The sequence below is a fragment of the Rhamphochromis longiceps genome, linkage group LG23, assembly GCF_057381845.1.
Source record: "Rhamphochromis longiceps isolate RC_006_pf linkage group LG23, R_longiceps_female_GT1.1, whole genome shotgun sequence".
Classification (NCBI taxonomy): Eukaryota; Metazoa; Chordata; class Actinopteri; order Cichliformes; family Cichlidae; genus Rhamphochromis; species Rhamphochromis longiceps.
In genome coordinates, this window is record NC_140578.1 from 25,729,742 (window position 1) to 25,757,387 (window position 27,646).

The window sequence follows — 27,646 nt, forward strand, 5'->3', positions numbered from 1 at the left end:
CTCTAAAACATTGTGGAAAACAAGTCTGAGTGTAGATATGTATTGTTCCAAAGGGAAAAAAAGGAGATTCTGTGTTGGAAAGGGAAAAGGAAATGGATAGGATGTCTGCAAAACTATGACGATAATAAAGATCATTATAGACCTTGACAGTTTCTAAAACAAGTCAACTGAAGACACATTGGCTTTGGGTAGGTTTTCCACATAGATTGTGTAAAAAAGATGGATCTGAAGCCAATGTGGAAGTGCCTTGAACCTCAAAGTTTGATGTCCACTGCAGAAAACACTGTCCTGATGATCTGATTATGGTCTTAATTGCTTGTTTCAAGTCTTATTTAATACAGTGTTTTAATACTCGTTTTGGAAAGTCATTTTCCAGAGGGACGTGCAGCTTACAAGCCATAAGCATACATGCATATCTCCCTCTCCTCGCCCCCAACCGGTCACACTAGATGGCTGCCCCTTCCCAAGACTGGGTCTTCCGGAGGTTTCTTCCTCTTAAAAGAGTTTTTCCTTCCCAATGTCGCCAAAGTGCTTGCTCATAGGGGGTCGTCTGATTGTTGGGGTTTTATTGTAGGGTGTTTACCTTACAATATTAATCTCCTTGAGGTAACTGTTGCTGTGATTTGGCACTATATAAATAAAACTGAATTGAGTTGAATTTCTCTCAGTTTTTCAGCCATAACTTGTGACATTCTGGTTTCAGAAATGGTGCCACTGAAAACTTTCCTAATCAGTGGGCCACGACATGGTACCTATGGCTTGCTTTTATGCATGATCTATGGCTTTTCACAGGTTTTTTAAAGGTCTTATCCAAATTTTTAGACCTATTCTATCACTTATCTAGAGTTGGGTCTTTATAGCAGCACACTACACAAATAGTCCAGATGTCCTTTTACCGGTTTGTTCTCCATCTGCTCCTCGAGATTATCTCAGGATAGATTAGATAATCTCTACAGAATATCTCTTGCCGATTGGATGTGTCCAGAACACCTCCAGTGGAATAAACCCGACATGTGTCCTCTAACCTTGAAATTTTAAAACATGTTTATGCTCGAACTACAAGTGGAACTATGTAGTGTGGTTGTGTTTATCCAGTAATGACTGATCTTGAAAATGGTTACCCTGCCAACAGGGTCCTTGAATATGGAAAACACTATGAAATGTCGCTTGATTTGACAGATGTTGCTGTTTCACAGGACAGAGCCAAGTCTCAAATTTCTTTCAATCGGTGAAACAATACTGAAGTGGTTAAGTGATTTGTGCTGTGAATGTATTATTACCAGAACACTTTCACGATTTACATAAATATGGATATAAATTCTCATTCCTATTCTTTCTCCATATAAATTTTGCATACATAGTGATTTTAAATTGATGCATTCCTTCCAATCTCATCCAAGTCAACATGCAGATATTTCTTTCTTTGCTCCTTGCTCATGCTGACTGACCATTTCTTTAACCCATCAGGCATTGCTGAAGATGGACTGCCAGGGTCTGGTTGCCAGGTTGGTCCTGGATTTTGTCTTGTTGACTACAGCAGTAGAGGTGGCATCCCGGTGGAGGGAGCTTGCTGAGAAGCTGGCCCGAGTCTCCAAACAGCAAATGGAGGCTTATGAGGCTCCACATCGAGACAAGAATGGTCTATTGGATAACGAGGTGAGAGGCCTTTAGTCAGTGTTACTATTTACCGGACAACTGGACACTGTCAATGCTGTGGATCACGTCATGAAGTCAATAAGTTAACACATGTACTACAACCAGTTTTTTTGTGTTTTGGGCAAAGCATTAAAAGCTTGCTGAATTAGAATTTAGGAGTTTTGGCTTGACGTATACCTGGATGTACCAACAACAATACATGAATTACTTTAACACCAAAGATAACTTTTAAGTTTGTTTCTTATTTCTTTGATTTATCAAATGTATTATTAGCTTTTATTCACAATTTACATGCTGTATGAGTTAAACTGTGTCTAAAAATTTGCATGTCATGTTTGTACACTTGAATTTTAAGTTATATGACTTATATACAAGATGTTTTAAGGTTTATGGTACAGTAATTATCACTATGCATCTCATGGCCTCTAGCTCCTGACCATATTTATTCTACACTCACATCACTTAAATATATATATATAAACTATTTTATATTAAATGTCTTTATATCAAACTGCCCTGTGATCCACAAACAGTATATTTGTCCAAGTTACTGTGCTTGGGTAGAAACTCTTCAAGAAAACACAATACTACTCAAAACATTTCAGAATTTCAGGAGAATTAGGTCAAAATGCTAACAAGTAGCTCACGGCAGCCTTCGAAATACTATACTAGGTGTGGTTTATGGAAAGGAGTAACATAGATCATCTTTAACCTGTCAGCTCTTTAGTACAAAGACCTGCTAAAGTTCAGTCTAAATGGGTTTGAGATTTCCGTCCCTACATGAACCTCTTTTGTGTAAGTCTTTGGCAAACTCTTGCCTTTTGTTCTTAAAAAGACATTTTCTTTCACTTCCCATGATCCCCACCCTGAACCCTTTAGTCTATGTGGAAACCAGCCTATGACTTCCTGCTGACGTGGGCTGCCCATGTTGGGGATAGCTACCGAGATGTGATCCAGGAGCTCCACCTTGGCCTGGACAAGATGAGGAACCCCATCACCAAGAGGTGGAAGCACCTAACGGGCACACTTATACTTGTCAACTGCCTCGATACCCTTCGCAGTGCGGCCTTCTGTCCTACAGGATATGGAGATTTTGCTGTGTGAAATGTGTGACAGAAGATTTGATGGCTGGTATAGTAACTAAAGCTCAATTCTGGGATTTGTGTCCAGAGTTTTGTTGACTCGTGAACGGAAGTTGTCGAAAGAATGGTACTCACAACATGTCTGGAGTGGATATTTTCTTTGAAAGAAAAAGAAAACGTGTAGTTTTAGGGCAGTGTGAAGAATCTAGACCATCAGGTCTACTGTGCACATCCTGCTGTCTTGTCTGGACTCTCGTATCCACATCATAGCAGCACTGATTGGTTTTTGATTAGTTACACACCAGAAGTAGCAACGCCACTTTCTGGCTCAAAATACATTGTGAAAATAGATAATCTGGCTCTTTGTGTTTTTTAAGCATCATGTTGTCCCTTTCTATCCCTTTCTTGTGGTCTCTACCTCTTATGTTGTTTCCGCTTTTCTTTCCTATATTCTTCTTAATCTCTTTTCTACCTCACACTTTGTCCTTTCAACTACGTTTTGATGGCTTTCAGAATTACATGCTGCTTTTTTCTGTGTTCCTCTCAGCTTCCCCTTATGCTTCAGTAAATGGCATTTTCAGGCTTCTGTCCTAATGTTTTTCTGTCACTGTGTATTTCCTTGCTTGACCCTCAGGACAGCATCACTCCTCATCGCTGCAGTACAGTGACATTTCCACCTCCTTATATGTTGTTATTTTGTTCATTTGACTGTATCTCACAAGCATTTTTAATTATAAAAAAAGTTCTTTAATCAAAATAAATGAGAAAAACTTTCATATATTAAAACAGTACAAGAATTGCCAGTGATTAGCTTGCCAAAAACTATTAGCTTGCTGACAGGGACTGTCTATGTAGTAAAGCTGCAGTACATCTGTTAATGCAAGTAATTTTTATACTTACATAAACATTTGTTTTTCTTAGTTTGGATTTATTCTTGGTGGACTCCACTTACATAACAAACTAAAGATTTAGTTGCTCAATATCCCTAGATGAAATTGATCCCAAAGAGCATACTGTACAAAAAACTCCTTGAAATTGCTTTGGTCACTACAGCAGTCACCTGTAGTTTGCATGGTAGACACCTACCTGTCTGCAAACACTTCCCAAAGTAAAAGATTTACTGAGCAAGCCAACATATTACAAAGGTCTCTATTTCTAGTTTGTATGATACTTTTCACAGTTTTGCTGGCACTTGTCGAGTAAAGACAATCCAATATCTTCCATCCAAACTAGACAAAGACACAACAGTAGTTGTGTACAACAGCTAGTAACCAAAGCAATGACAAGGAGATTTTTTGGTGAAGCACTGTTTACATCTTTGTAGCTAATTTCACCTAATGATTGCCGGCAACCTCCAGCAATCATTCGCCAATACAGTTAGCTAACAATGTTAGCATGCTGCATGTTGACAAAGGGATCCATTATTAATTTTGAATTCCAAAACCAAATTGCAATGTTTCAGTGTTAAAATCCAGTCAATTGGGAAACAGTATCTGTTTGTTTACTCTCACATCACCAGCTATTTTTTGGTCAGCTATTTTTTGGTCCAAATGCTTAAGCAGCATTGAGAGTTAAAGACATCCAATTACTTTCAGCTCCAGTACTCAGTGGGACTGTTTTCCCATGTGTGGTAGTTAGGTTTTCATTACTAGGCATCCATGAAGAAGATGCAAAGTTTACTGGAACTGGAAGATATAAGAGAAAGTTAGCTAGCTGGCTAGTTGCTATCTGGAGACGTTATATCATGTTCTGACTGAAGTATTTCTTTTAAAAAACTGAACTGCTATGGCTATTGACCTTAACAATAAAAGAAAACTAAATACCAGAAATGTTTGGAGGGTTAGTAAAGTTTGGCTAGTTGACAGAATTATATGTTACTTACAGAGCCAACGTTAAGCTAATTTACCACAGGGACGATGCAAGATGAAACTTACACTGTTCTCTAACTTAAACACTACTAACACTACTACAAGTACACTAACTGAAAAAGAAAAAGGCTTAGGGGCCAAGAATGACAGCTGAATTTTGTTTTGGAGCTCTAGTCATTTCAGCAGATAGCATTAGTTTGCTTGCTAGCTAGCATAGATTAGCAAATTCAGTTTTCAACATGTAACATGGCTGCAAATACAAATAGTTTCATTAATTGAGACTTGAAAATAAAGTGAAATGCATTTTCCTTTATTTGTTAACCTTACTGAAATCCAGAATACTTATATGTATTTTCAAAATGTATGCTTTTTTTTTCAGATGGCTGAAAATGTTTCAGTGCATTCTCACGTCCTAACCCCATACTCTTTATTAGTTACACAAAAATGTCAAATGTGTTTGTTTTCATTAAAAGAACTAGACAAACTAAACCATCAGAAATATCTTTTTAAAGCTTTTATTTAGTTTTTGTTAGTTTTTTTTTGTCTTTTCAGATGTTCTTGATTCTGTGACTTTCAGCACGAATAATCAATCCACTTTGATGCTTTTTGGCGGGGTTTTGTGCTTTTGTTGTTTATCTCCATTATGTTTTTGTGACCGCTGCAATGTTTAGAATATGAACGTTTTCCGAGCAGAAAATTTGCAAGTTTATATATTTGTACCAAACACCGACTGAGTATTGACACATTTGTAAGTGATGCTTTATCACATGTGAGAATTTGCAGATCTGTTCAGTGTTTCTGTTCAGTATCAATAAAACCAAAAAACATATGAAAGTCTTATACGCTTACAGTTATTCTACTTACACTTATATTCATGTGTGCACAAATGATTTCTGCAAGACTGAAAACAGCATTTAGACATAACTAAAGTTCGCTCTTTAGGCTTGAGGTTTGGACTTTTACTGGGCTATTGCAGCACCTTGATTGTTTATCATTCATTTTGTTGCAGATTTGCTGCTGTGCTTGGGATTGCATGACCCAGTTTGGGCCAAGCTTTAGCTGTCAGACAGATTACCTCAGACTTAGACTCTAGAATACTTTGGTTTACAAAGGAGTTCCTGGTGGACTCAATGACTGCAAAACCAGGAACTCCTCTGTAACTGCAAACTCATCACCCCTCCACCACTGTCCTGACAGTTGGTATGAATATGTTTATGCTGATATCCTGTGGTCCTTTGGATTATGGACAAACATTTCCACTTTGGTTTTTTATATTTCCAAAGGACATTGTTTCAGAAGTCAAAACAAGTTCAAAAGAAGCCACATGTGAACAGTCTTTTTCTAATTGTACTGTCAACTTTTTTTTGCTAATTGAGTGTATGCAGTGTTCAGTAGATACTTCTCAATCACGAAGATTGTGGCTTTGTGTTAACACACCTGAAACTTCCAAAATATCTGCTTTTATAGATGTGGCCACTGTTATGGATCTCAATCACATCAACAAGCTCTATAAACTGCACGTCAAGTGCATTTTTTCTTATTCCAGAGTTAAGATAATTTGTTTGTCGCATAACTAGAAGATTTTGAATGTTATGGCAGCAAAGAGATGTGTAGCAACCTAGCAATATAAAAAAGACATACCTAAATAGAAAAAGATCATAATAACCAGTAAAAAAATATTTAAAACAAGGAAAAACCTAAAAAACATTAAAGATAGACAGAAAGACTGTTTAATAATGGCTAACACTGCTTACAAGGGCGACCGTGGCTCAGGGGGTTGGGAATCGCATCTGTAACCGGAAGGTCGCCGGTTCGATCCCTGGGCTCTCTGTCCTGGTCGTTGTGTCCTTGGGCAAGACACTTTACCCTACTTGCCTACTGGTGTTGGCCAGAGGGGCCGATGGTGCGATATGGCAGCCTCGCTTCTGTCAGTCTGCCCCAGGGCAGCTGTGGCTACAACTGTAGCTGCCTCCACCAGTGTATGAATGTGAGAGTGAATGAATAGTGGCATTGTAAAGCGCTTTGGGTGCCTTGAAAAGCGCTATATAAATCCAATCCATTATTATTACATGAGGTGGTAGTTATTTCACAGTATAAGACATATTATTTCACAAGTGCAGTTATGTCAGTGTTTTATTGTTTGATTTACTGAGAGCAGTTTTGACCAGAACAAGAATGAAGGACCTAGATCTCTACTTCAGACACAGCAGTGAAGGATCTGCCCAGTGATATCACTGTGCCGTCAATAGGGTAGGAAGTGGTGTCGATCAGAGTTGATTGCCTTTATTTGTTATTTTGTTACTTTATGAGTGTTGAGTGTTATTCTGTGCTGTACCTTTCAGTAGGCGTGTAGTCCTCTAACTTCTCTAGTTCTTTTAGCTCCTGTCTCTGTAAGGCTTCCCTACCTAACAGCCCACTTTCCTCTGATTCATCACTTTCTGGAAGCCAGCTGAGGGGCAGCACCTAGTGCTTGTGAGTTGTCTCGACATTGTGGGATTTCTGTGGCTGTAGCAGGTGACGGTGAGAAGAAGAATCTTTGGAAACTGAATATTCACGGCAGTCTGAAGCCTGAGCTTATGGCTCACGCTGATTGACACATAAGGCTGAAAAATAGAAAAAGACAGTATAATACTCTATTTTTATCTCTTAAATACACATACATACATACACATACAGAGAAGACATGATTTCAAAACATGGGCAGATTTAGGGCTGTCAGACCTCGTGCTTTTCTCTCTTTCCATGACATTAAACACACGCAAGACCCAACATTTATTTTCTTTTCCAACTTTTTTCCCAAAATACTTCAATATACCTTTAATGTGAGATTCTGTAGCGATGCACCAAAGAATTCATGAATTTCTGCACCCGGCCCCAATTGGGATTCTCTCTGCGCATGAGCTCTCATTGCAATGCAAAGTTTATTGTGTTGAGTGTTGCGTGACGCTGTCATCATGAAGCCCACAAAGACAATGCAGCAGATTACAGCGTGTAAACACACACACACACACACACAGAAAAACACATTCAGATATCACACATGGATGCACACGCTGGATGCATGCATGCTCAAGCACTGCACGTGAATGCATACGTCTTTCTGAGCACGCTCTTTTAACCCACCCAAGCATAATCCGCCTTAGACACACACACAGACACACACAGTTTAATGTACTTAATTAAAGCAGATAATTATTCTCCCTCAGAGGACCGGCCACCTTGACAGTCTCGTCCTTTGCCTCTCACTGACTCACCCTTCACATTCCTACCCGTCTCCTGGATACAAGTCGAAACTCACAACAAGGCCATGAATATGTGTGTGTACATGTGTGCGCTTTTTGTCCTGTTTTATCTAAGAATAAAAAATAAAAAGTTTAATTAGTTTTTCATGGTGGATCAAAATCTGAAAGTACCACAGGAGAGAAGAATAGACTGTAAAATGCTCTTGCTGTGTGTTTTAGGGAAAACACACAGCAATGCATTTTTGCCTGCAAGGAAATCCGCTTTTATTGCAATGCTGCTGCCATCTGATTGGCTCACAGGTTGTCTGCTAGTTGTTACAACATCTGGCTCTTATGTGCTGGAGTAGTAGAAAGTAACCTAGGATTCATTTGGCATTATAGGGACTATTTTGTGTTATTTGTTTTATTTGAAACCAACCAAATCTTTTTAATTAAAATTTGAGCTTTTTACTCACTCAGCAGTTTTCCTTAATCTGCATTGGTTTAATTAACCACGCAATGAGCCTAAATCTTGATGTTTACTTTTTTCTGAAGATAGATGGTGTTAAAAACACTATATAAGCAACCCTCTTGGGCCTGATGTTATGCCAGAGGAGTTTTGAAGCTGTGCAGTTACTGAGTCAGCAGAGCATTGGTGACTTTAATACACCTCAGCTCTCAGCAGTCTGTAACTTTATGTGACTGAGTTGCTGTGGTTCGTAAAGACTTCCACTTTGCAGTAAAACCACTCTGATGGTACTTTTCTAGCAGGCAAAAAATTTAACAAACTGACTTGCTGTAATAGTGTCGTCCCATTATAGTACAACCATTGAACTTCAGTGAGGTTTTTAAAGCGACCCATCCTTTTACAAGTGTTTGTGAAGGCCGACTGCATGGGTAGCGGCTTGATTTTATACACCTGTAGCCATGAGACTAAAGACGCCTGAATTCAATGATTAAGAGGTGTGGGCCAGTACCTTTGTCCATTTGTGCATTGTATCTCAATCTGATATGGAAATCATCATACAATAATGTGCATAAGGCTTCTTGAAGGACATTCAAAGCTCGTCTTTGGATGTTTCTGCCTTCTGTTCTCTGTCAGCATGATCCCACACTGCTTCAATAATGTTGATGCCCTGTTGAGGATTGGGGAGGCCAATCCATGACTGATACTGCTCCACTGTGTGTTTTTCTATACAGGTATGATTTTGCTGCATTGGCAGTGTGTTTGGGATCATTGTTGATGAAAGATGAAGTTATTGCCAACCAGATGCTTTCCAGATATTTCATGGTGGATCAAAATCTGATAGTACTTTTCTGTGTTGAACAATGTCCGGTCCAATACCACTGGCTGAAATGCAGCACCAAACCATTGCAGAGGTCCAGATGGATCTCTTAGGTCCTGTGTCAGGTCTTTGCGGGATTTGTTCCTGTTTCTTTAGGTCATAACTTTTAGATAATGCCCTGCACTTGTCCAGTTTCCTTAGTTTTTTTTTAAGGACAAACTACACACCATGCTGAGATATGGTGAGTTTTTAGCTAATATCTCTTTGGGAATCCCCTTATTAGTGTAAATATATTATTTTATGTCTGTCAAACTGTGCTATATTTGGTATTTTTCACAGATTCAACTAAAGAAATTGGAGCAAATTATTTATTTTTGCAACAGGCTGCTAATACCAAAGTGGCTAAAGACACAATTTAAAAACTGTTCTTTGCTAAGTTGTCTGTTGCTACCTTGAAAAAGAAGCTTAATACCCACCTGGGTAAGTTAGCTTTTAGTTAGCTTTAAACTTCATTTAAACTGTTTTAATTGTTGTCTTTTTGCCTTTTAATTTATTTTATATTTACATATATTTTGTGACTTTTGTACTGGAAAATTACTTTGTAAATACACTTTCCTTCCTGTGTTTTTGGTTTCCACTAAACTTCTAAAGGAAATATCAACTTCTTTAGGTTTCCTATACTTACTAGCTAGTCCCTCACGATATCAATTTGCTGCTGAGCAAATGTATGTGGTGGCATTTTGCAAGATTTTGTCTCTCAGTTGCAGGCAGCTGTGGACAAAAATGACATAAAGCAGTACAACTGTTGCTGGGCAACCAAAGAAATGTATTAAAATGATATATAAATGTCTGTAAGGATCAGAGATGCTGCAGATGTAGCTAATAATTCTATTTAGAGTACATGAATAATTGATACAGTGGTATTAGAAAAGTTAAGACTCTTATCCTGTTGTGTGTGTGTGCACACACCCAGACACACAGACTCTCACACACACACACACACATATATATATATATATATATATATATATATATATATATATATGTGTGTGTGTGTGTGTGTGTGTGTGTGTGTGCTAAATGTATATACTGTATATACATTAATGGTTGAACTGGAAGGCTGCATACAAGGCACAGTACAAGATAAGTAATGCTCTAGTGACTAACCTTATTTATGCAGCACACTGTTCATGCCCTGAATCCATGTGCTCGTACCATGTACAGTCTGAACTGCTTATTAAAAAGTGCAAATTTAACCTGAATCTGTGCGATAATGTTTCTACATCGCCTTTGTGCAAAGACACGTTTGGAGGGAGATAAGCTTAAATGTAAAAACTTAATCTTCTTCAAGGAAATGAATGCAGATCAGAGTGTTTCTATCACCTGAAACATATCCTAAACAATAATCTGCCATCATCCTGAGAGGTTTAGAAGCCGGTGTTATTGCCCTGGTCTGGAAAAACAGAGGAACAGAGATGTGCGCAGTAAGCAAGAGATCTTCTCTTCCCTTTGTTAATTCCAGACAAATTGGCCTGCTTGGAGCAGCTTTTGAAAATGCAGAACAGGTGGCGAGATGAAAAGCTCAGGGACGAGCCGCCGCTCTGTTTCATCTGCCGTTCCTTTTCGGAGGTTTCTGGAGGATGTGGGGAAACAGGCCAGGCTGGTTTCACCTCGTGGGCCTGACGAACATAAAGAGCCCTTGAAAGATAAAGAGAAACGCAAAGCAAAACTCCCTTCATCTGCTCTTTCTCACGTCTTGGGCCTTTGGCTGCACGCTGGATGCAGGGGAGCTGCAGATGTAGAAGCCTCGGCGGTGATCATCAGAGTTTCAGTGTCTCTGATGTGCTGCTAGCTGTAAGAACTTATCAAGCTAAAGATAAACAGAGCTGTGCCCCTTCTTTTCTTTCAGGCTGAAGCAAAGAGTAAAAAGGGGCCTTCCTCTTTATCAAAGTAGCAGATGAAAATCTTGATTGCATGTACATTTTGGCACCTGGGTGCTGAAAACTAGAGCAGCTCGACTCCTTTCTATAAACACAAACTCACAGGACTTCACTTTTAAGGAAGTGCACACATGTTTGTAAGGTGGACCCTCTACACCTGAGAGACAGAATAATAAGGAACTATAATTTATAATTTACAAGGTTAAGTGTAATTATTGTAGATAAGAAAAATCTGCTACAAAGAATACGTCTGAAAAATCCATCTACTAGCTGCTTATCTCCATATACATGTCAATTTTACATGTCATGGTCTTTTTTGGGGGGAGTGGTTTTGCCGTAGCTACCTGCTTTAAAGCCTGTAACCTACCACCTTATCCACTTCATACAGCAAAAACAGGTACCTTTTTTCCTCTGAGTGAAGAGGAGATGAAAGCAGCAGTGGTCAGCAGCAACAGCTCCATGTTATTTTATGTGAAGGAAAATAAGGCTTGGTAGGAAAGAGGAAAGATGTCTTTTTACTGACTATAACAGCTCCCTTTTGTCCTTTAAAATTACCAGATTTTACTCCTGGTGAGGATATTATCTACCAGCTCATTTGTCGAATATGTAAACAAAACTATAAGAGGGTATCTGTAAAAGCAAACGTTTTGGCAGTGTGCTGCTCTGGAGCATTTAGGTGTCTGTTAACACAATATCACAATCTTCCCCGGAGTGGACATCACAGAAAACTCACCCTCAGAAAAACTGCAGACTCTACAGGCCTGAGTTAGCATGTTACATGTTAAAGTTCATGACATCACAATTAAATGTGGACTGAACAAGTTTGGCTTGTTTGAAAGGGTGGCAGGAGAAAGCCGCTTCTATTTAAAAAGAACACGGCAGCTCAGTTTGTAATGCTGCATCTGAACAAAACACAAGACATCAGGAATGATGTCCTTTGGACAGACGAGACCAAAGTGGAGATGTTTGGTCATCATGGAAAACCAAACTCAACATATCAGCACAAACACCTCGTACCAGCTGTCAGCACAGTGGTGGAGAGCTCATGATTTGGGCACCTTGAGGTCACTGAGTCAACCATGAACTCCTCTGTATACCAAAGTATTCTAGAGTCAAATGTGAGGACATCTGTCTGACTTGTAAAGCTTGGCCTGGGCATGAAACAGAACAATGACCCAGTCAAAGTCCAGACCTGAACCTGACTATTGCTGTGGTAGGACCTTAAGAGAGCTGTGAATAAATGAATGCCCGCTAACCTCGATGAACTCAAGTAACCCATTCTTTCACATATGTTCCTAGAAGCGATCTGCATGCCTTAAGTGCTTCATTTCATACACCTGTGGCCATGGAAGTGATTGCAACACCTGAATTCAATCCTTCAGGTGTGTGACTGAATACTTTGGGCAGTATAGTGTAGAGATGGCACGATACCACTTTTTTATGTCCGATACCGATACCGATATCATAAATTTGGATATCTGCCGATACCGATATGAATCCGATATAGTGTTTTTTAATCAACAAAACTGTTTTTTTTAAATATCTTGCTGCATTTTGTATAAGTTCATACTCAAGTTTAAAACAACAACTACACTAAAGCTATTCTGTTATACCTGTATGCAAAAAAAAATATTTCATAGTTCAGCAATACTGATCAATCTAATAAACTTAAACCTACACCATCCTCCCTATTCTGGTATTTTAAAGAGTACTTAGCATAAATATTAAGCAACCTAACTAATAGGGTTCCAACTCCCAGCAACAACAAAAATAAATAAATAAAAAATAGGGAACCACCCCTCACGCTCCACCTCATGATGCTTAATCGACGTAACCAACCTTAATTTGATGCAGTGTGAAAAAAAAAATGCACAGAAATCAATTATTTTTCAAGAAATATTAAATAGATTCAACATCTTTCTTCAACAAAATTGCAGACTGCACAGATGGTACCTTCCCAAAGGAAAAAGTACTATAGCTTACTAGGCTATATATATTAGACTTAATAGTTACTATATAAAGTAATGGACTTCTATTTATTTTGCATCAAATTAAAACTTTGGGTGTCAGATAATTATTTATTAAAAGCTCGACATTTTAAACGAGAATAAGAAAGAAAAGTATGTCTTTGTGCCCCCTTTTCCCTGTTAATGCCCTATCGGCCCCCCTGGCTAAACTTTGCTAGATCTGCCCCTGCACAGTTACCAGCGTCAGCTACGTAGAAAAAGATCCTCGAGTAGAAAGTAATAATAAATAAATTCTAACAACAGCTGATCAAGCTTAAACGTGCTGCTGTTGTTCAGCCGCTGGTTTCCTCTTTCTGGTGCAAAGTGGGCCAAAAGCAAACTAGAGACACGGACTCGCGACAGAAAAGCTGATCAGCTGATCGTTAAGCAGTTTCATGATTGAAGTAGCAGCAAGAAGAGGCAGTCGCTCCATATATCGTTTGTTAAGCTTAACGCAGGAATGCTTTACAAACATTCAGAGATGGACTTACACACTTGCTTTACTTCTCTCGGGATAACTTTGTCGGAGATGAAATGCCGGGTTGCTAGCGAAGCTCCAAATGCTATCCAGACCACCGACAGGTCCCGCATGCCACAGCCGCTCTATCACGTGATGCATACTGCTCCGACGTGCTAACGTTCTGAGGCGAGTTACGGCGTGTTGCAAGTTTTGTGAGGTGCTTTCGTGATATTTAATGGATCGGATTACATTTTTTATTTTTCTCCGATATCCGATCCAGTAATTTAGGTCAGTATCGGACCGATACCGATACGTAATATCGGATCGGTCCATCTCTAGTATAGTGTAAGTGGTTTACATCATTTGAGTTGGCAGTCCTACAGTGTGGTCAGGGCCACGTTCACACTGCTGGGTCATGGGTAACCTAAAAGCCTCCCAGTGCAGCCTAAAGAGATCAGGTTTGATGTGCCCACAATGCATCCTAGTTTTATCATGTTTACATATTTTACCTTGGTAGTACTTTAATTTGGTGGTACTTTTTTAAGGAAATCTTTTTTGCAAGGACTCAAAATCCTCTGAGATGTAGATCACTTCAGCCTATGTATCTAATTAATTTTACATCATCTGAGTTATAGATGTGTTTTTTCTCTTTTTCTTCTGAAAGTTGGCAGTTGATAGTTAAACAGCTTGTTTGAGGCTCTCTCAGCATCTGTCTGCAGCTCGTCATCTGTTACCTGTGGAACATGGAGGAGACGGTGGAATAAATGAGAAGTAAATCAGAGAGGGAGACTTTTGTTTTATGGATGAGAAGGCGGCGTGGGCGGTGGGCGAGAGACATCCAGCCTAGTTAGAGAGAGGAAGAGAGAGAGGAGCGCAATTAGAGTGAGTTGTGGTCTTATAAAGTTAAGCTGTGTGCATGTGTGTGTGCGCACGCGGGCGTGTCCACACCCTGTTTATAATTCGTTTTATTGATCTTGAATGCAGTAATAAAAGGGAAATCAATAAAGGAGGAGGACAGCGAGGACAATTAGTCGGGTCTTGATGACTCAGGTTGTGTTGTCGTTTAGGGACTGGCTTTCTTTCCCCTCTGCTAACACTGCTGCTGCACACACACACTTGCTTTCACTTCTTCTGGCTAATTAGATGAATTATTTGTGCCCGGGGGGGGGGGGTGGAATTTAATGAAGGCTCACAATGAGAGCTGTTATCAGATCATATCCGATCAGCAGCAGGTACGACAGGTGCTGTAAAGATGCAATGTGAGCGATTGTTGTTGCAGTCAAACTGAAGAATGAGTGTCAGTCATGACAAAGCAAACGTATAGTCATTTATATCTGGAGGGATGCTGTGCTATGCTGTGCTCTCGTATAGATAGATAGATAGATAGATAGATAGATAGATAGATAGATAGATAGATAGATAGATAGATAGATAGATAGATAGATAGATGATCCCGATGTAGTTCTCCCTCATCCTGGATGTAGGTTTGGACTCATCATAATCCATGTTTGTACTGTTCTGACGGCCACTCCTTGTGCTTCTTGGACTCCCTCTGTAGTTGTTCCTTGGCTGCAGTTGGCTACCATGAAGGCCTGATTCACACCGTCTCCTCCTAACAGCAGCAGAAAATGGGCACATGGACCGATGGATGGATCTTGAGAGCTATCTGCTGCTTGAACTCTGGGCTTCGATGTGGACTCTAATCTTAGATGCTGTTAGTCGGGGATTGATGATGGTGATTTTCTGAAGCTGGTAACTCTGATGAACTCCAGTTCTTGATGCTCTTTTCCGGAGGCGGCCCTCTGAGGGAGCCACTTTCATCAGAGCGTTCGATGGCTTTTCCAGCTGCACTCGAGGAAGCTTTTAATTTACCCAAACAAATTAACCTTTACATCTTAAAGTAACAATGGACTGTTAATGCTTCTTATTTAGTCGAGTTGAGTCCATCACATATAGGGCTGTCACAATACTGACCATGATACGTAAAAACTTTAGACTATGAAAATTAAGATCAACAAGTTTGGGGACTCTTTTTGAGCTTTGAAAAGATGCGTCACTAGCACGATGTCAGTCTGAGTGAGTGTTTGTTAGAAGCTTTGAATGGAGGATAAGATTTTTTTATGTGAATTAACTTTGCTAAGTTTACATCTTTTTCCTGAAAAAAAGCAGCTTAGATTTGGACTGATCGTGAAGAAAAAGAACAGCAGTTTGATTTTTGTGTGTGTGTGTGTGTGTTTGCAAACTTTTCCTCTGACTACAGAAAACTGCTGGTACTCCAAGGAGAAACTCTGCCGCCATCTAGTGGTACACATGTTAAATGATCACATGCCTTATACTTTTAACACCAGCAACACATGTATGTAACAAAGTTTATGGGAACAATGGGTTTATTCTATAGCATAAAAAAGCCAAAATGTAATGATCTCCATATGAAATGAAGACAGGAGAATATTAAAGGAGCATTAATTCTGGATTATTGTTGCTTAAAAGGCACATTATTATTTTCTGTTATCCTGAGATGACTTTTAATGTTCATTTAGTTTTACAGATGAATTAAAGACAGCATAGATCAGTTAGATCATTAGTGTAAACCAATCAGGTGTCAGTTCTGTTACAGATCCCAGACCTGCTCCAAACCAGAATCTGAGTCAGAGTCTGCATTCCCTCCAACATGAACAATGTAAAAATAATTTTACCTGCAAACCACAAAAATTTCAGAATCGTGTTAAGCAATCTGACAAGGCATGTTTATGTTGTTTGATGAGGTGCGTCTTGTATTTTCTTATGGAATACCAAAGCTGCCAAAATTGAAAAATGTAAACAATTAAATAAACAAGGAACTAAACAAATAAATCACTCAGAATTAATAAATGAAACAATCAATACAGACGCAGATAAAAGAAAGAAAGAAAACAGAGACATATAGAATAACTCTTGTTTACAGTTATTTTATTTTTATTTTTTTATTTTAATGCATTTAATAGCATTGATTCTTTGTTTTTTATTATTATTAATATTATTTTGGCAGTTTTCAACCTCTATATTTTTAAGACGCCAGAACATGCAGTGCAGTGTTCACGTTTGGATTTCCAATATTTAAATCTGAGAAAAAACCTTATCAACGTCCCAATATTCTTTGCAATGATTGATGATTTTATTTTGCGTAGTAACGTGTATAAAGAAAATTACATCTAAATGATGAAATTACATTAATTTTGCTTTTAGTTGTTTTTTTTTTTTTATTAAACCATAGTTTATGATTTAGTTAACAGCTGATATACATAAACAAAAAGAGAGAGGAAACTGTTTTGGAACATTTTTGGTGAATTTTTCCTTCCATAACTATAACTCTATATTGAACACTACACATCTGTATGTCACTCAGCATTTCAACAAAAAATAATCAATGAAACTTTGGATTTATTTATTGGAAAATTTGTGCATAGAGTAAAAAAAATTATAATAATAATTCTGCAGAACAATCTTCATCATCACTGTTAAATTATTTATTTATTTAAATGTTTTACTGTAACTGCTGCATAAGTTAAAGGTGGATCTCGTTTTAAGTACTCTATATTCCGTTACTTACATTTGTAGTGGCTGTCCTGTGAGGACCACGTATCTCTGAATTTTTAAAGAAAACAGGCCTGCTTTTTGATTTTTTTAAAAAAAAGCAAAACAGCTGGCTGAACATATTACATTCAGTCATTGTCACAGATGCTAATCTGAAATTGCTGCTGAGCCGGCATCTGGTCAGCGTCACTGTTTTATTAGATGGTTAGCACTGACATCACCTCTCCATCATCGACGCAGCTTTCCTTGCTAATGTACTAAAGAAGTTGGTCATCTACATCTGGCAGGAGACTAAAGGTGATCATACCAAATATTGACTTTCAAACATGTTAGAATTGCCTAGTATGCTGTGTTTCCATGTATATTTGCACATTTTTCAATAAGTTGCTCCACCTATTTTCCGTTTTCCTAGAAACATATAAAGAAATGAGTTGAACACCTGTTTGGAACCACCGCTGAAATGCACAGTGAAGATGAATCCTGCTCCATGTGAGTGTTGCTTTTGGTTGAAACTAATTACTGACTGCTTGGAATAACTTTTAGCTGCTTCTCTGTGAGTCCGTCTGTTGGGGCCAGCTGGTGCTTCATTCTACATGTTTCCAAATTTAAGGGCCATGTTTCATGACTTCAAGCTGTGCTGGGTAATATTTGGTCGATATTGACTCACTCTCCATCCTTTCCATCTAATCCCAGGCTTTATTTGCCTTCTTCTTTCTTTTGTTTTATGGCGCCAGAGGCAGTCACTTAAATTACTGACTGCAGGCTGGGGGAAACCATTTTTGATATGTATTTATATTTATATATACTATCTTACAATTAGTGTATCTTTATATCTGCACTCATAAAGTCACAGCTGCTTGTAGTTGCGCATTTTTACCAGCAGGTGTCAGAGTCTCACAGCTGAGGACGCCTCCCTGCGCAGAGGAAAGGCGACTGAACACCTTTCATATTAAGATCCTTTATCCACCCCGCTGGCAGGTTTGCTCTCACGAATGTGAAAGGCTTTTATTTTTTAAAGCCCTTTCGCGTAACCGGAAGCCAGATTTTATTGTGTTTTTCCCGTCTGACTTGACGCGTCTCTCCATGGCAGCGTTCAGTGGCTGATCCACGCGTCACGCTTCATCGCTTCGTGCTTGTGTTGTGTGCCACTACATGAAGGCAGCTGCTCGGAGACAAGCGGCCAGATGCGGAGACGAGTGTGGTGCGCGAGAGTGCATGCAGCCGCTGTACGTGCTGTGATTTGACAATTTGTGGAGGGCAGATGCAGTTGGAGTGAGTCCAGGGATGCTGCGGCGTTTCTTGCTGCCGGAGTGCCGCCGCGCAACGAGGGGCTGTGCCCCCAACTTCTGCTGAGAGAGGAGAAGCCGTTTTAATTTTTACGCGTTTTAATAACCCACGATGGATCACTCCCGGGACCTTTAAGCGTCCCCTGCGGTGATCTCGCTCGCTGCTGTGGGGCTGTGGGAGTGCACGCTGTCTCTCCTCCCCAGCCTGCAGACATGGGGAATAGTTTCTCCAATCTGGCTGCCTTCCAGTCCCTGCACATAGTCATGCTCGGCTTGGACTCTGCGGGCAAAACCACCGTTCTCTACCGGCTCAAATTCAACGAGTTCGTCAACACGGTGCCCACCATCGGCTTCAACACGGAGAGGATTCGGCTGGGAGGCGCGGGGGCCTCAAGGGGCATCAGCTGTCACTTTTGGGACGTCGGGGGCCAGGAGAAGCTGCGGCCCCTGTGGAAGCCTTACAGCCGCTGCACGGACGGCATCGTGTACGTGGTAGACTCTGTGGACACCGAGAGGCTGGAGGAGGCTCGCACCGAGCTGCACAAGATCACCCGGTTCGCCGAGAACCAGGGGACCCCGCTGCTGGTCATCGCCAACAAGCAGGACCTGCCCCGGGCTCTGGACGTCGGGGAGATCGAGAGGCAGCTCGCTCTGGCGGAGCTGAGCCCCTCAACACCGTACCACGTCCAGCCGGCCTGCGCCATCATCGGAGAGGGACTGGACGAGGGCATGGACAAGCTGTACGAGATGATCGTGAAGAGGAGGAAGTCACTGAAGCAGAAGAAAAAGAAGCAGTGATGCCAGGCTTTGGCTGGATGATGGCTAATAAACTATGACGTATCCCATCTATAGAAACAGAATGGATTAAACAAAAAAAAGAAAGAAGAAAAAACACCACAGAAATACTGCAAGTCTCCATATAGGAGGAAAATATACTCATAGAGATGCAAAATGAGCTGAAAATGCATATCATATAAACTCATTAGCATCCATACTTTCCTGTAGGAATGCGTATTTGCAGATGAAATCTATATAGTATATTCATGAATAGCATAAATTCTAAAAAAAAAAAAAGTCATATTAAAGTCAGATTCATGGGAAGAATATTGATTGTTTACCTTGGTAGATGACTGTTTTAATGTTCTTCACAGGCAGTTGTGTCTGTGCACACTGTGGCTCTCGCTGCACTCTCCCTGATGGAGGAGTATTAATAGGACTGTTTCATTGGGGATGTGTGTATTGTAGCGGAGATGTTTTATAAAGTGTATTGATCCACTGGCAGAGCTCCCTGTTGCTGTGCTGTGCACAGATGTGAGAAGGCAGCTGTAAATGTGATTAGGGATGCACTCATGCACAGATCAGTGTTTAGAGCTGCGAGGTGGTGTTACACCAAAGATGATTCCCAAGAGATGACACAGAAACTCTGCTTTGGTGGGGTTTTTTGTTGTTGTTGTTTTTTACAGCCTTCCCTGCCAAACTGAGATATATATATATACCTGGTATGACTGGCTTAGGAGTAAAAAAATTAAATAAACTATGTTATATAGAATGCATTTGAGCTAGGGCTGCTCAATTATGGCAAAAATGATAATCACGATTATTTTCACTGAAATTGAGATCTCGATTATTTGACGATATTTATTTAACAATAACAATGTATTGAATAATGACTTTAAAGATTGTCAAAAAAATAATATAAAATAGTGTGCAAATACTGATAACAGTGCAAATGTTTGCAATATAAAAAATAAATGAAAAATGTAAACATCTATGTTCAGTGAACTTTGCAGTGTTGCTCTGTGGTGCAGCTACGACACCGTAGCAAAGTTTACACAATATGTCTAATTGATCCACGTAATGTTTCCACACCACTGAAGTTTTTTTTACCTCTCTTTTCAACCAACGGCAGTCACTCTCCTCTCCAAATAACTTCTGCTTAGCTTTCCGAGCTTCCCTCGGGTCCTCTTAATCAACGGTCCCCAACCCCCGGGCCTCGGACCGGTACCGGTCCGTGAGTCGTTTGGTACCGGGCCGCGAGAGTTGAGGCTCAGGTGTGAAATGTATAGTTTTCAGGGTTTTTATCGGTTTTCAGCGTTATTTTGTTATCGTTTTGAATAAATTTCTTTTTTTTCGGTACCGGTACTAGTTTTATTTTGTTGTATTTATCCACGACACCTTAAAGGCCGGTCCATGAAAATATTGTCGGGCATAAACTGGTCCGTGGCGCAAAAAAGGTTGGGGACCACTGCTCTTAATTGTTGTGACACGTGTTCGAAATGCAGAGAGGTGCGCTCGATTTGCCACACGGAGCAGCGTGAGAGTAAAGCACGAGGGAGGGGCTAATAATCAGCTCAGTCATTTTTAATGATCGTTGAAAGCCCAGATCGTGATTCGATTAATTGAGCAGCCCTAATTTGAGCTATCTGAAATCAGTTCTTCCTCATCCCTCATCTTGCTCATTTTCTGTGTCTTCCTCAGTGGAACCACCTTTGATTATCCCTCCTCTGGAAGTCAAATTGAAGGCCTTCTGCTCTGTGACAAGCTGATTTGATCTGTTTTGGAGAATTTTACAAATGCTGCATCTTTTTTTCCCCCCTATTTTTAACAGTTCAACTTTTTTCAGCTATATATGCAACTGTTTTATGTATTTAATGCAATATTGCCGCAAGAATAATACGGCTTGATGGTACAAGAGTTGCACATGGACACTGTGGGTCCATTTAAGCCATTACATGTAATGTTGGCTATAGTTCAAGATTAATTTTACCTAATAAAAACTGGACATTGCAGATTAATATAACTCTTGTTAGTGTTGGCTGATAAATACAGCAAACACTGATTATATTATTTGTGCATCCATCTACTCTTACTTTTCACACAAAATTCTCTCTTAAATTCTCAAACTTAAATTTAGTTATAGCTAATAATGCTGAATGGAAGGGAAATCACACAACCAATTAATCAAACTACCATCAGAAATCTTACACCAAAACATGACATAGTCATCAGCATATAGAGTCATTTTTAGCTCCTTTAGTTGCTCTAAAGCAAACCAGCTGCCCCTCAGAGTGCTTGAGAAGTGTTATGAGTGCATCCCAGACTGATTCAACCTCCTGGCAGTGAAAGGACACGTGTTCAGAACCTGTTTTCATCTCCAAGGTGCCAAAAATCTACATCTTGTCAAAGCTGCTGGTATTTTGGAGATGCCACAATTTGGCATTGATATCACAGGAATGGATATTTTTAGTCAGCTGTTTGGAAAAAACAGCAAATACAATTTTTGTTCCTCAAGCGCAGAATGTTTTAAAAGTCCCAATGTTGTTGTTTTAAATAACAGCGATACTAATAACAGCCATACAAAGTCAAAATTTTAACTCAAATATAATAACTCAAAACTAAAACTTAAATAACTCAAAACTGTGGAAATAACTTGACATTTTGAGGTAACTCAGCTCTGCTGATCTGGAATTGTTTTCCCCCGTAGTCAAACAGTCCTAATTGAGATGTGATATTTCATCCCAAATCAATATTATTTTTAGTCACCAAATGCCATGTAAAATAAAAAAAACAAAAAAAAAAACAGGAAATGATAAAAAGCCAAACTAACCAAAAAACCACAAAGTTTGATAAACCTCTGTTGAACAGCACTGTTGGCTTTTGCAGAGGACAACCTGTGTGATGCTAGCAGCTTTGTCAAAATTCCCTGGGGTGACAATGGGTGGACAGTCGAGAAGCCGAGTGTCTTCCTGTCACAGTGAAGAAGTGAAACAAACCAACAGGCTGGAACCTGTTCAGCTGCTCATAAAATATTTTACAGAGTGAGAAATAACCATAAAGCTTAACATCAACATAATGTTTCACATACCTGAAAGCCAACTTGCTGAGGAGCCCATAAAAAGTCACTGACATTAGCATTTGGTCTTAAATGACAAGACTGTTGAATGTCTTGTACAGACTGTTCTCTGATGCCACATTCACGATGAAAGACAAGAAGAGATGAAGCAGCATTATTGTGCTGCAGCTTGATGTCTACAAAGTAAACAAACTGTCGAACCTTAGTCACACTGTAGAGGTGACTGTGTTGTCATACCTGTAGCTCAAGTGGGAAGACATGAATGTTAACTTTTTTTCTTTCTTTCTTTCTTTTTCTTTACAGTCAGGATTTCTGATGTGAACGTGGCATCTTTCTGCTAAGTCGAGCTGTGTCCAACATTGCATGACAGCCACTACTTCAGACAATGTAAATGATACAGTACTATAGCGTTACAGCCACGATACAGCAAGACCAAACTATGTATTACAAGCCAAAACAGGAAAAAAGGAAAAAGTATTTTTGGGATTAAACTCTTTGTAATTCAACTTGTGTGTTGTTTGACTTGTGTTTGGTTTCCAAAGTTTTAATCAGGGTGGGAAAATCCCAGCAGCTCCCAGCTAAAAAATATAATTTAAAGGCTGTATATCTGCAGTAAAACTTCATGGCCTTTGCACGTTTCACTGCTGTTGTGCTTCCTGATTTAAACTCAGATTTAGGTAGTTGCTCTCTTTTTGAGCAGCCTGATATTGTTTCGAGGTTTTTACCTTTTTACTACTAACAATGCTAATGGTGTGTAAATTTAAAAATATAAATAAACTATAAAGTCAACAAAAACAACACTCATTGGCCACTTCAGTAGGTAAACTTGCATGTATTTAGCAACTGCTGATCTACTGTGATTTCCCCACACAATTGCCTAAAGAATTTACACAGAATGGTCCAAAACAGAGAGAAAAAGTCCAGTGAACAGTAGTTCTCTGGGTGTAAATGTGCTGTTGATTTCAGAGGTCAGAGGAGAATGGCCAGGGTGCTTTGAGCTGTTAGGAGGGCAACAGTAACTAAAATAAACACTTGTTACAATCAAGGTTTGCAGGAGAGCATCTCAACAGCAGTAAAAGTGCACACTGCCACTGCTGTCAGCTAAGAACAGAAAACTGATGCTACAATTCACCAAAACTGGACAAGATTGTAAAAACATTGTTTGGTCTGATGAGTCTCGATTTCTGCTGCAGCATTCAGATGGCAGGCTCAGAATTTGGTGTAAACAACATGAAAACATGATGGTGTAATGGACTGAGAGATATTTTCTTTGACATAATTTGGCCTCCTCAGTATCAGTATATTTAAAAATTCTTTCCTGTCATTAGACAGTCATAAGAATGCAGTGACGTGGACAGTTCCAGGTGTCCCAGGAGCTTCAGTGCTAGTTTATCCAGGATCAAAGGCAGAACTGAAGTCAACACCAACAATTCAACAGCTTTAAACACCACAGCCTGAGTATTGTTGCTGACCACAACCATCCCTTTATGACCACAGTGTGCCATCTTCTGTGGCTGCGTCCAGCAGGATAACACACCGTGTCACAAAGCTCAGATCATCTCACTCTGGTTTCTTGAGCTTGACAGTGAGTTCTTTGCACTCAAATGGCATCCACAGTCACCAGATCAGCAAGTGTGATGCTGTCATGCCAATATGGACCAAACTCTTAAAGGAATCTATGCCATGAAGAATTAAACAGTTCTGGGGACAAAAGCAGGTCCAACTCAGTATTGGCAAGGTGTACCTAATGAAATAGTTGGTGAATATATGCTGTTCTGCTACACAGTAGCAACAGTATATATAATCTGTTTTATTGTAGTACATGCTGCTATGGCATGCAACTCAACAAAAATGAATTGGTCTATCGATTAAAGTGCCATATTGTTAATTGAAAAGACTGAGGCCATGTGCTTAGAGGTTGTTGCACCAATTAATTTACACTATATGAATATTGTTAATAGCTGAAGGTTTGCCAAGTCAGCTGGATTACCCCACTCTATAATTAAGGCCAATAAACTCTCTCATACACTGAGAAATAAATTGTTACCTTAAGCTGCCATGTTTAAAAAACAAAATATTGTGTACTGTATGGGTTTTGCTTCCTCCATTTAACTTGTGGCATTTTATGTTTAGGGATTATGAATAGGAAGCTCTGAAAGCAGGCTGAAATGCCATGTCCAAGGATAGAGCACAATCAAAGTGCTTGTTTTCCTTCTTTTTGTTGATTCACTTTCTGTCTAGTGCCAAATATACCTTCCTCCAGTCATCGTGTTTACAGCCAAATGGCTTCCCGTCTTATTATTATGGTTTGTGTCACTCATGTAACTCAGTGTAATTGCAACACACACACTGTGCTCCTGAAATGAGACGGTTGTTATCTCTCGACTTTGGTTAAACTGTCTGGAGGAAGAAGAATGTATTCAGTGGTTTATCTGAGTATCAGACATGCTGTATCTGAGCTAAGAGGAGAACTGGGAGGCAAAAGGTCACTGTTTCAAGTCGCAGGCAGGCATGGGAATCCAGTGCCCGTATACGCAAACAGATATTTTAAGCTTTGATTGGATCTCTGAGGATTTAAAAACAAGCCTATAACAACACATGTGAGTAATGGATGATGATGCATTTTATTCTCATGGAGCTCGTGGAGCTTCTCTTAATGAAGAAGTTAACAGAAGTTCTCTTACTGCTAAAAGAACTACACAAATAGGACAACTAGTTTGCACATTTAGTCCTCCTTGCTAAAAACAGTTAAAAAAAAAACTGTAGTTCTTAATATTTCTGTTTAAATGATTGTCCTCAAGTGTCCATAGTAATTATAACAGGAGAAAAGGTGAAAAGGACAGTTAAGAGCTCCAAAATCAGCACAGGGAGGAGGTTGGGGTTGATGTGTGGGTCAGCATCGGACATTGCTTTTTACTGTGCAGTGTCCCTCTGTTTCTCAGTCGGATCAACTAACAACTAACTTTCAAACTTTATGATAAAATACAGCGCTGCGCGAAAGGCTTAATCCAGTCCTCATTTATTCATGTTTTACTAGTGCAAACACAGCATGCAGTATATAAGGAAAAAAAGAGTTTGTAAAATTCTAATGAGCCTTAAAGTCAGTGTTTGGAATGGCCATATTTATTCCCCTCTACTCATTCATTGCTTTTTCTACTTCACAAATCTCCCTCTTCTATGCTCAGTCAAATAGGATTCTGTCATGTCTCCGTTCAAACTGTTGACAGAGCAAAGAGGTTCCAGCCCGGTTTGTATTTATCTGTCTTGTTTTCCTGCTTCCTTTTCTGCATGTTTCTGTTGGTGGGCCATCAAGGGGATTTCATGTTTTAACTGTGCATGCTGATAATCCTCCACACTTCCACCCTCGCCGTCCAAAATGGATGGCCGTGACATTTTTGCTTTGCATGCGAAAGCTTTGAACGCCAACGTTAACATGCTTAAAAATGGTGCTGAATGTGCACGGGTGGGATTATTTTATGTATTTAAAGTATTGCCAATGTTGTGTTGTCAGATTTTTGTTGACAGTTCAAACCGTTTGTCTAAACATGCGCTTGAATTACAGCATGTAGTTGAGTTACTGCAAATCACCAAGGATTAGAGTTCTTAAAACAACAACAACAACAACAAACAATTATATGGGAAAAAGCTATACAAATACAGGGCTGTAAAGGCCATATCAAGCACTCCCAATTAAATTATAAATTTTTTAAATTTTCAGTTTAAAATTGAAGCAGCTTTGCAGAAACAATTTATATAGCTGCCTGTTTATATCAATATTAAATGTTTACATAGAAAGCATTGGTTTGTAAATTCTATTAAATCCTTGACTTGAGCATTATAGCCATGGTTGGCCACTGGTTGTTGGGGAAAAATGTGTATTCGTCTCGGAACAGAGGACGCCATCATCTACCTGCTCAATCGTGTCTACACCCATCTGGACCAGCCGGCGAGCACTGTGAGGGTCATGTTTTTTGACTTTTCCAGTGCTTTCAACACCATCAGGCCGACCCTCCTGGGTGATAAGTTAGCAGCGATGCAGGTGGATGCTTCTCTGGTGTCCTGGATTGTTGATTACCTGACAGGAAGACCACAATATGTACGTCTCCCACAGTGTGTGTCTGACAAGGTGATTAGCAACACAGGGGCACCACAGGGGACTGTCCTCTCCCCCTTCCTCTTCACCCTCTACACCACAGACTTCAGCCACTGCACAGAGACCTGCCATCTTCAGAAGTTTTCTGATGACTCTGCGGTGGTTGGATGCATCAGCAGGGATGATGAGACAGAGTACCGGGCTGTGGTCGACTCCTTTGTCACATGGTGTGAGCAGAATCATCTGCAGCTCAACGTGGCAAAGACCAAGGAACTGATCGTGGACTTCAGGAAGACCAGGAAACACTTGACCCCTGTTTCAATCCAGGGGGTCAGTGTTGACATTGTGGAGGACTATAAATACCTTGGAGTACACATTGACAATAAACTGGACTGGGCTAAAAACACCACAGCACTTTACAGGAAGGGCCAGAGTCGTCTCTATTTTTTGAGGCGACTGAGGTCCTTCAACATCTGCCAGAAAATGCTGAGGATTTTCTATGAGTCTGTGGTGGCCAGTGCGATCCTCTATGCTGTTGCATGCTGGGGGAGCAGGCTGAGGGTCGCAGATGCCAACAGACTTAATAAACTGATCCGTAAGGCCAGCAATGTTGTGGGGATGGAGCTGGACTCCCTCAAGGTGGTGTCGGAGAGGCGGATGCTGTCCAAGATAAAGACAATGTTGGATAACACCTCCCACCCACTCCATGACATGTTGGTCAGTCACAGGAGCTCGTTCAGTGAGAGACTGAGATTACCGAAAAGCACCACTGAACGACACAGGAAATCATTCCTGCCTGTGGCCATCTCCCTGTACAACGCATCCACTTAACACACTGTTTGCTGCTACAACTACACATGTTTCTTTTCCAAATATTTATTTATAAGTGACTTATGTATGTATGTATGTATATATATGTATATATTGTACTATTCTTAGTTAGCGTATTGTCTGTCTTGTCTTAATGTTGGTTTAAAATGGAGCACTGTAACAAAAAATAATTTCCCCCAGGGATCAATAAAGTATTCTGATTCTGATTCTGATTCACCAATCGGTTGGCGAGTGGTTGCTGGAGTTTTCTGACTGTTCCCAAAAAAGTGCATTACAAAAACCTACTTGCAATTGCTTTGATATCTAAGGGATTACCTCAGTTGAACACATTTTGCATGAAAGACACTTACGTGTCTGTAAAGACTTGCCAACTAACTGCTGAGCGGCAATGAAACTCAAGAGAGTGCAACACAAACCAGAAACGGAAAACTTTGACTTTTAAAGTTAAACTTACGCCTTACTAACAAACATATTTATACAAGTACAACCTT

The 27,646-nt window shown here is 39.8% G+C and overlaps 2 protein-coding genes across 4 annotated transcripts in view; both read left to right on the forward strand.

Moving 5' to 3' along the window:
* LOC146642059 (SH3 domain-binding protein 4-A-like) overlaps positions 1–5,458 on the forward strand; it is a 50,412-nt gene extending 44,954 nt beyond the window's left edge. For 2 of the 3 annotated variants that reach the window (XM_085398620.1, XM_085398619.1), the window contains 2 exons: positions 1,468–1,656; positions 2,536–5,458. In XM_085398620.1, coding sequence (XP_085254746.1) covers positions 1,468–1,656; positions 2,536–2,760 — 414 coding nt within the window. In that variant the 3' untranslated portion in view covers positions 2,761–5,458. The remainder of the gene's footprint in view (positions 1–1,467; positions 1,657–2,535) is intronic. The other variant, XR_014909646.1, reaches the window with a different exon arrangement.
* Positions 5,459–18,125: 12,667 nt separating this feature from the next.
* On the forward strand, positions 18,126–22,686 carry LOC146642060 (ADP-ribosylation factor-like protein 4C). The gene is made up of 2 exons (XM_085398686.1): positions 18,126–20,664; positions 21,582–22,686. Exon 1 carries the CDS (start codon positions 18,592–18,594, stop codon positions 19,174–19,176), a length of 585 nt encoding a protein of 194 aa, XP_085254812.1. The 5' UTR covers positions 18,126–18,591; the 3' UTR covers positions 19,177–20,664; positions 21,582–22,686.
* The last annotated feature ends 4,960 nt before the right edge of the window (positions 22,687–27,646 follow it).

Coding starts and splice junctions, on each gene's coding strand:
- LOC146642060 (XM_085398686.1), top strand. CDS start 18,592: ATGGGGAATAGTTTCTCCAATCTGGCTGCCTTCCAGTCCCTGCACATA.